Genomic DNA, 8,845 nt, shown 5'->3' with positions numbered 1-8,845 from the left:
ATGTGTCCAATAGCTAAAGGACTTGTATTCAAATGATATACTTATTCCCCAAAATAACTCACTCTCTTACTCAGTCACTAAATTGCTCTTTGGGAAATCAAATTAAATTTATGGAGTATTTTAGAAAATAAAGTTTGTTAAATACTAATGTATATATATTTAATGAAAATTTTCTTTGGATTGCCCTGTCCTGCCCTGCATTGCAGTACATAAAGTACTGTTGTGAAGTGACTACTTGGACAGTCGTCCTTTCTGTCAACTCTATCCCATGGCCTGTACACTGAAACCAGCAGCCTTGTTTGGTTATCTCACCACCGTCTAGCTAGCTCGTTCCTTGATAGCTCGCACAAGATGTTCGAAATGGCAACCTCATCACCAACAATATATCGATGATCTTCTTTCTCTTTGAAAGGATCTCAACAAGCTAAGGCTTTGGAAAGAGAGGCTCAAGAGAATATAAATTTGCTGTGCAAAGCTTCTCTTCAGCTCCTGAATTCATTCTTTCTTGCTTAGCTTGAAACCATTATGCCATATCCTACATCTCTACTCTTTTAGCTTCTTTTTAAGGTTATTCCTAGAGTTTCTACATATCAGTTCTAGGTAGGAGCATGAAATCCATGAACAACAACAACAACAACAACAACTGGTTGGGCTTCTCTCTCTCGTCTCCCATGAGCATGGACGCATCTTCCGATCCTCACCGTCGCCAAGATCATTCAACCCATCATCACCAAGCTCCAGTACTTTCGTTTGGCACCACGTCTGCAGTGCCATGCAGCATCTACCTTTCGCCTCAAAGTAGCAACTCAGGGATTTGTTATGGCATGGAAGGTGCCGAGAATGAAGCATCATTACTCTACCCTCAGTTATCTGTCATGCCGTTGAAGTCCGATGGATCGCTCTGCATCATGGAAGCCCTCAGCCGATCGCAGCAGCAAGCTGGTTAATTATTATTATTATATGTCTTCTTCCATCTACAAATTAAACCGTGCTAATTAATTCTTAACAATTAATTGTTCTGATTGGTACATTTACTGTCGTTGCTACAAAAGGGATGATGCCATCCCCGTCGCCTAAACTAGAGGACTTTCTCGGCGGCGGACCGCACATGGGAATGCATCACCAGTTCGCCAACGACGACAGCGTGGCGGCCATGGCCTTAAGCTTGGGCTACGGCAAGGATTCTGAGAGCCAAGGCGACAGAAACAACCATTCCTTAACCCTTCTCCACAGGCAACACCAACTATACTTCCAACCACTGCAGGAAGCTGCTGGGTTATGCTCTAATCTGGCGAGCCACGAGATGTATGATGCCGCAATGGACGAAGGATCCACCCATGACGTCCACGAAGGAATCCCCGGCCTCAAATCCTGGGTGAACAGGCACTACGATGGCGGCAGCAATGGGTGTTGCGGCGATGAAGCTGGTCTCGGGCCTGTCTCTGTCGGAGTCGGAGCCATTGGGTATGGGGATCTGCAGCCCTTGAGCTTGTCCATGAGTCCTGGGTCGCAGTCCAGCTGTGTCACAGCGCCAATGCAGAGCTCTGCTCCGAGTGAATGCATGGCTTTGGACGCACCAAAAAAGAGGGGCCCTGCCAAAGGGGCCCACAAGCAAACTGTTCATAGAAAATCAATCGACACATTTGGCCAGAGAACCTCTCAATACAGAGGCGTCACCAGGTAGGCATGCATGCTTTCAATTACTACTCTAATGCGGTATACTAGACATTCATTTAGCTAGATTCTGCATATTTTCCATGCTTATGGTCATTAATTTGCTTTCACAAACGGCAAACCCAACCAAATAAAGGTATTACAACAGTATATTGTTTCCTTATCTAGATTTCTGTATACCTTTTTTTTTAATCTACATTGATTGTAATTATGAATCGATCGAAATAATTATGTTGTCTGATTCCACCAGTTCATCTCGTGTGATTCATGCTTCAGGCACCGGTGGACCGGTAGATATGAAGCGCATCTTTGGGATAACAGCTGCAAGCAAGAAGGTCAGACGAGAAAGGGCAGGCAAGGTGATCAGTCTTGATTAGTTTGTTTTCAGTCTAATATTCAAGATTCCAGTAAAACTCATCTAACTACAACTTTTAATCTTGTTAATTTGCCATGTTATTCCTTGCTCTGTCGCAGTTTATCTCGGTACGCTTTCCTCGATCGATTCTAAAAAAATATCAACTTCAATGCCTCCGCGTCGAAGAGTTTATTTATCTATGCCGTTTCTGTATCTGATCAGGGGGTTATGATGTGGAGGAGAAAGCTGCTAGGGCGTATGATTTGGCAGCATTGAAGTATTGGGGACCGTCGACACATATCAACTTTCCGGTAACGATTGATTAATCGATTGAAATATTCTTTAACCTTGGAGCATTAATGTTCTATTGGCTGGATAAAATCATGCATGCAGTTGGAGAGTTATCCAGAAGAGCTTGAAGAAATGAAGAACATGAGCAGGCAAGAGTATGTTGCCCATTTAAGAAGGTAAATCAATCTCCTTAATTTTCTCGATTCATCACTCCATTTCTCCTGAACTTTGCTTTGTCGTCTCCTCTTGTTTCCAGGAGAAGCAGTGGGTTTTCACGAGGAGCTTCAATTTACCGCGGCGTCACTAGGTTTAATTTGCTTCGAGTACTCGTACTAGTGATTCTGTTTTCTGATTCTGTGTAGTTGATTTTTCATTAATTCAGGCATCACCAGCACGGAAGGTGGCAAGCTCGAATTGGTAGGGTTGCTGGAAACAAAGATCTCTACCTTGGGACTTTCAGTATGTTATTTCTCTTGTTTCACATTAACAATCGATTGTGATGTGCTTGATTCTCAAACGAAATTGGATTTCATTTTTTGTTTTGTTTTTTCAGGCACACAGGAAGAAGCAGCCGAAGCCTACGACATAGCTGCGATTAAATTTCGAGGCGTAAATGCAGTGACGAACTTCGACATAACAAGATACGATGTGGAAAAGATACTGGAGAGCACTACGTTGTTGTCGGGCGAGCACGCTAGGAGAAACAAAGCGATCGATGCAGGGAGAGGAGAGCCAGCATGTGGTTCAGAACGCAACGGCTGCAGAGACGCCGTGGAGAACGACGACGCCTGCACTGCTCCGGGTTGGAAGATGGATCTGCAATCTGCTCCTCCGGCGCTGGAGCCCAAGCCGCCTCTCGCAGTAGCGCACCACAACGCACAATTCTCGCCTGTTCTGCAGGGCTTGGTCGTCGAAAACTTAAGCTCCGTGCAAGTCGTGGGCGACTTGGAGATGCTAGGGAGTACTGGCCATGCAGGGACGTCGTCGATGCCGAGTCTCGACAGAAGCGGCTTCTTGGCCGCGAACACTGCGAAGCCATCGTCGACTGCTGCTGCTGCTGCTTGGGCAGCGTCGGCTCAGCTCAGGCCGAGCATGTCCATGTCCCAGATGACGGTTTTTGCTGCTTGGGCAGCGGATGCTAATTGATTTCCTATCTGTGCCGGTGGTTCTCTTTGCCTTAAACTGTAGGTCTTTATTGATCCCCGCCGGCGGGGGCAATTTTGGGGCGGAAATTCTCAGAAATTGTAGCCCTCTCCGAGCAGAATTCTATCACTTAACGATATGTTGTTTTAGTTTAGGTTGAAAAGAAAAGAAAAGGAAAAAAAAAAACTTGGGATCTCCGACAAGAACATGCAAACTTTTGACCATGAGTTTGGCCGTTGCTGAGAGTTCCACATTAAGGGTTTATAGGTTTTCATTTCATCAATCAAAACACATTCCAATACACTATCCGCGCCTATTTTCAGCATTCATGTATTGAAAAATAACTGCATATATAAAAAAATGATGGCCTCGATCAGATTTCCACTGTCCAATTTCTCTCGTCCTTTGCGAGGCCCATCTGAATGTCTACGAGGATTTTGTGCAGCTTTCGGCTCACACTCGTGTCCCCCGTTTGGAACTGAAGCCTGCAGTTCATCATTTTGGCAGTCAAGAACAGAGAATCGAAGTGAAGATAGATACTGGGGAAATGCAGAAAAGATCATTGTGCGTATAGCAGTTACCTTTGACCTCGATAAGTGATGCTGCCTACGGGAGCAACAACGACAGCAGTTCCTGTGCAAAATACTTCATCGGCATCGCACAGTTCCTCTACTGCAACGAGCCTCTCCTCGACCTGATAGCCATAATCTCGCGCGATCTCCATGATGCTTTTGCGTGTGATCCCTGGTAAAATGGTTCCCGTTGTCACTGGCGTCGAGATGACATTTCCCTGCGTGAAAGGTTTTTGTAAAATTTCAAGTTTTTTTCCCCTTCTCGTTCGATCTGAATAAAACATTTTGATTAAAAGAAAAGGTGTAAGGCATGGAACGAGCTGTACCTTTACGATAAATAAATTGCATGAGGATGCCTCCTCCAAATACTTGTTCTCAACAGAGTCAAGATATATAACATCGGTGAATCCTTGGCTCTTTGCTTGTTTCTGTGCCTTCAAGACCTGAGAAACCAAATAGAGCGAGTGAAAACCTTGATTATGAATTGGGGTTGAGATTGAATAGGAAAAAAGATAAATACCGGGGCATAATTGGAGATCGTCTTCACACCCCCTGTTCCACCAGGAGTGGCACGATGAACTTTTTCCTCTACAACAAGATGAATCGGAGCCCAACCCTCCTGGAGCAAATTCAAATTAAAGACATCGAATTCCTTTCTATGAGAAACCACAAGATTTACCTTAAAGTAAGTTCCCACGGGCGAAGCATAGACTAGGAACATGTATTCTGGTGCTGGAGCCAAACCAAGAACAGGTCCACTCCCAATCAGCAATGGCCTGATATAGAGAGCCCCTTTCCCTCGAGGAGGCACCTGCAATATTAATTATTAGAATGCAGCTCAAAATGTTCAACTTTTCCTAATTGATTCAATCAATCAATGCACGTACATACCCATCTTTTGTTAGCCAGCACTGTCTGTTTGACGGCATGAATGAATTGGTCGACGGACGGGGACGGCATGCACATCCTCTCTGCCCCAACCTGCATGCGAATGGCATTCTCTTCTGGCCTGAAGAGCAGAAGGCCATCGCCTTTCTCCTCCTTCCTGTACGCTTTCATACCTTCGAACAGACCCTGATCGATCACCACAAAACATGCTATACGACTATAAAGGAGAAGAAATTAATCTAAACAGCTAGCGATGATCAATCACTGGAAAAATACGTACCTGGCCATAATTAATAACTCCCGACGACGGACTTAGCTCGATGTTTCCATACTTGTTAAGAGCTCCAGTCGAGAATTCTCGATCCAGAGTGCATCTCATTACGTACATAAAATCAGTTTGTACGAGTCCGAAGCCGAGCGCATCCCAGTCGATGTCAGTTCTCTCTTCATCGCTCCTGTCGGCAGAGAGAATTTGATCGAACCAGCTGTAAAGCATGCATTATATGAAAAGATCATCTTCCATGAAAGAAACTGACCTGGCCGTGTCGAAGCATTCCTGCTGAAAAGAGGAAGCCGGGCGCGAGGCGAAGGAGCGGCATTTCATTCCCTGCAGACCCCGGAGGAAGCTAATTATAATTAAAGAATACCAAACAAACTGAAAAATAATCTGAATGCAATTAGACGGACCCTGGACAGCAAGGGAGTCCAGGAACCGAGAATTCTCCTTGCCAACATGGCTGATCTTCAATCTCTGGTCTCTGATGAGAGGAGCGAATTAGGAGGAAGAGATCTGTGAGTTATCGTCTCCGGTCGTCAGCCTCCTTAAGATCGATTGAGTAGATTGTCCGCGGCGAGGATGGATGGATGAATGAATTAAAGCTTGTTGCTTGCTAATTGGAGGAGGACAGAGTCATGACAACTCGCAATCTTCCAAAGGCTAAGAAGAGATAGGAAGACAGCGGTTTCAGATGGATAGGTGACAGGTAAAAACGTGTCATTTGGGTTATTTTGGAAAGATATTGATTTGCTTTTAAAATATATTAGGTTTTATTTTCAGAAGATATTAATTTGATTTGATTATGTATTGTTTTTTTTTAGATTTTGAGGTTTTACACATAATATTAAATAAAATATAATTTTTTTGCCTTTTTATTTCTTTATCTTTTGTTTCTTTGAGGCGTTGCTCACATAATGACGTAGAAAAGAGGTAGAATGAATCTGTAAGGAGTTTGAAAAGTTAGTGACATTGAATGAGGAAATTTAGGGTTTATAATATTTCTTTTTTTACGGGCATTTTAAAAATAGTAACAAACTGTAAGGAGAATGATCGTCATGGGTTTGACACAATCATACTAAAGGAAGATTAATCAAACGCACACACGATTCTAGACGAAATCTACGAGGCAAATCTAAATCGTGGGGGATAAAATTAAACCCAGACAAGGACGGGCTGCTGCAGACCTCCACAATCGGAAATTTTTAATTCACAAAGTGAAGGCGATAAACGTGCCAGCAAAGGCCCCAAAAAACAGAGCCGTTCGTTCCGGCCCACTGCACTGAACACGATTGTCATTTAGCTAGCCAGACGTGGGCTCCATAAGTACCAAAATCATTGGGTTTTCCCTGAACTTTTGTGAACTCGAACAGAAGATGGAAAGGAATGGGCGTGTTCAAGCGTTTCAAGTAATTCTCTGCGTGCGTGGCGTGCTTATCTGGTGAAGATGACGCTGCCGCGGCACACGGACGTTGCGCTGATCTGTAGGCTGTAGCGAAGACAAAGTGAGCGTGGTGGCTGGGGACGTCTCGGTCGGTGCCAGTGTTCTGTGTATCAAGATAATTAAACGTGAGTTTCTCTCTCTTTCTTTCTTCTTTTCTAAGGATGGATAAGGACTGTGGACCTTGTGGTTTTGACTGATGAGGCAGGAAAGGGAATTGAATAAGGAAGGAATGGTCAAGAGAGAAATTGAAGTTTAGATAAGGACAGCTGAAAGTGCTCCGATCCTGCCTCGCGAAGATGATAGATTTGGATCTTGTTTGAACAAATCTACACCGGCACTTGTGTCCTTGTTCGATAAGTGTGCATTAGTCATTCCAGCTTCCACCTACAAGACAAGGGCGCTATGCAAAATCTTGTTCCGGTGTAGGAAAATGCACTGCCTTCACTTTCCAAACTTTGCGATGAAGTGTCGAGTTTACATGCTTCTATAGCAACATCTTAGCTTCCATGAGTGTGATGTGGTGAAGATTTCTTTAATAAAAAGATCAAATTCTAATATAGACGAATATTTGAGAAATTGCGGCCTTCTAATGTATAAATTAGATGGAAGTTCATCTACCTATAAATTATTTTTAAAAAAATTAAACAAGAGAAAAATTAGAAATTTTGATGGCACCTATAATTATCTATATTATCAAAAGATTTTTTTTCCCCAAAAAACTTACGAAAACAACGTCCGATAATTTGATACTCAAAATGCATTCACTTCACCTTGAAACTGTTCCAAGGTGAAGTAACTTTGAGCAAAATTGGATTTAAACTATTTCAACATAAAAATATATATATCATCCTAAAGGTGCATATAGTTTTGATCAAGCTACATCATTTTAGAACACTTTTGCACAAAATTATATCATTTTGGTATAACTTTGATTAAAATTATTCTAAGGCGAGCACAAAGATTATTTTAAAAATTAAATTATAAATAAAGTACCATTTTGATAAATTTTAAAAGAAAGATAATTTGTTAATTATGTGAATAAAAAAGGACACCGTTTTGATTTTCTAAGCATACTTAGACGTTGATTAGACGTATGGTTGGTGATCTTGTTCAAATAAAGGAAGTTGAAAAGTTAAGAATGGGGTGAGCGCTGATGGGATGAAGACTTCGATCCTAAAAAATAAAACTAAAACCAAGAAAGGGGTACCTGGTGTTGACCCTCCGACGCTCAAGTCAAAATCAGGAAGAGAGAATGTAGTAATCAAGAAAATAGAAAATCTTACCTTCTTCATTCCTAGCGTCCCCTTTATATCTTTTTATGTGATCATTTATATGCCCTTATTTAATGATATTAATTGTCAGAGAAAGACTTATTTATCTTTACTTATGTGCATTAATAATAAATATAGTATTCTTTTTTGTCTTGACTTCTTTATATTTAATGATATAGCGGCTCGTTTCACTACCAATTGGCTCATGATGCCCCGACCGGTCCGGTGATGTCCGCTCGGCCACTCTTTTGTTGATCGGGATAACCGTGAGCCCGGCGTTGATCGTCTTGACTTTGACCGACACCGTGTAAATTGACTCATGACAGGTTGATCTGCTTGCCTGACCGGCTGGGTGATCTGCTCGGCCTAATCCTTCGTCAACCAAGATAATCAGACGTCCAATGGTTTCGGTGTTTGATCATCTTGACTTTGACCAATATCGTGTCAATTGACTCGTGACAAGTGAGCCCTCCCTTTATTGCCACATCAGTTGGCTTATTTTTTTAATTGTTTTTCCCAAAATCCCTCAAATGGTGGGTTTTTTTAATCAAATCACGGCATTGGTAAATTCCTTAAATTTTCTTGCTACTTTACTCTTTCGATTAAAGAATTCCTCCAAATTTCCCCTGATTTTCCACAATCCGATTTTCATTAGTGTTCATCAAAACACTCCTACTAATATTTGACAAGCTGATTCGTAGACTTGTTACCAAACTTGACGTATTCGAGTTCTTCTGCACAAAACGTATCCAATTATAAATGAATGCCCAAGCAAGCTCAAAGTAACACTCTTTTTGAGCAAGCATTAAAGAGTTTTACTTATTCTCAAACAAAAACTAGTTTCAGAATCATAGCTAATTTGACGAGTCTAAATTGGCACAAAATGATCCACACAAAGAGATTTCTAAATCAAATTGGATTGTTTGATTGTAT

At 42.1% G+C, this 8,845-nt stretch overlaps 2 protein-coding genes across 2 annotated transcripts; one reads left to right on the top strand and one right to left on the bottom strand.

The window, feature by feature from the left end:
- Window positions 1-269: 269 nt before the first annotated feature.
- LOC121986203 (AP2-like ethylene-responsive transcription factor ANT) lies at window positions 270-3,804 on the top strand. The gene is made up of 9 exons (XM_042540059.1): window positions 270-942; window positions 1,053-1,680; window positions 1,951-2,033; window positions 2,149-2,157; window positions 2,252-2,340; window positions 2,423-2,496; window positions 2,577-2,627; window positions 2,703-2,779; window positions 2,874-3,804. The coding sequence occupies exons 1-9, from the start codon at window positions 609-611 to the stop codon at window positions 3,464-3,466; spliced, it is 1,938 nt and encodes a 645-aa protein (XP_042395993.1). The 5' UTR covers window positions 270-608; the 3' UTR covers window positions 3,467-3,804.
- On the bottom strand, window positions 3,720-5,857 carry LOC121986204 (branched-chain amino acid aminotransferase 2, chloroplastic-like). Its single transcript, XM_042540060.1, has 9 exons — window positions 5,611-5,857; window positions 5,460-5,530; window positions 5,204-5,378; window positions 4,927-5,109; window positions 4,715-4,846; window positions 4,556-4,654; window positions 4,362-4,478; window positions 4,045-4,253; window positions 3,720-3,948 (listed from the first exon to the last, which is right to left on the bottom strand). Exons 1-9 carry the CDS (start codon window positions 5,656-5,658, stop codon window positions 3,837-3,839), a joined length of 1,146 nt encoding a protein of 381 aa, XP_042395994.1. The 5' UTR covers window positions 5,659-5,857; the 3' UTR covers window positions 3,720-3,836.
- Between the last annotated feature and the right edge of the window lie 2,988 nt (window positions 5,858-8,845).

Source organism: Zingiber officinale, chromosome 5B (genome assembly GCF_018446385.1).
Source record: "Zingiber officinale cultivar Zhangliang chromosome 5B, Zo_v1.1, whole genome shotgun sequence".
NCBI classification, from domain to species: Eukaryota; Viridiplantae; Streptophyta; class Magnoliopsida; order Zingiberales; family Zingiberaceae; genus Zingiber; species Zingiber officinale.
This window is presented reverse-complemented; position numbering and strand designations above follow the sequence as displayed.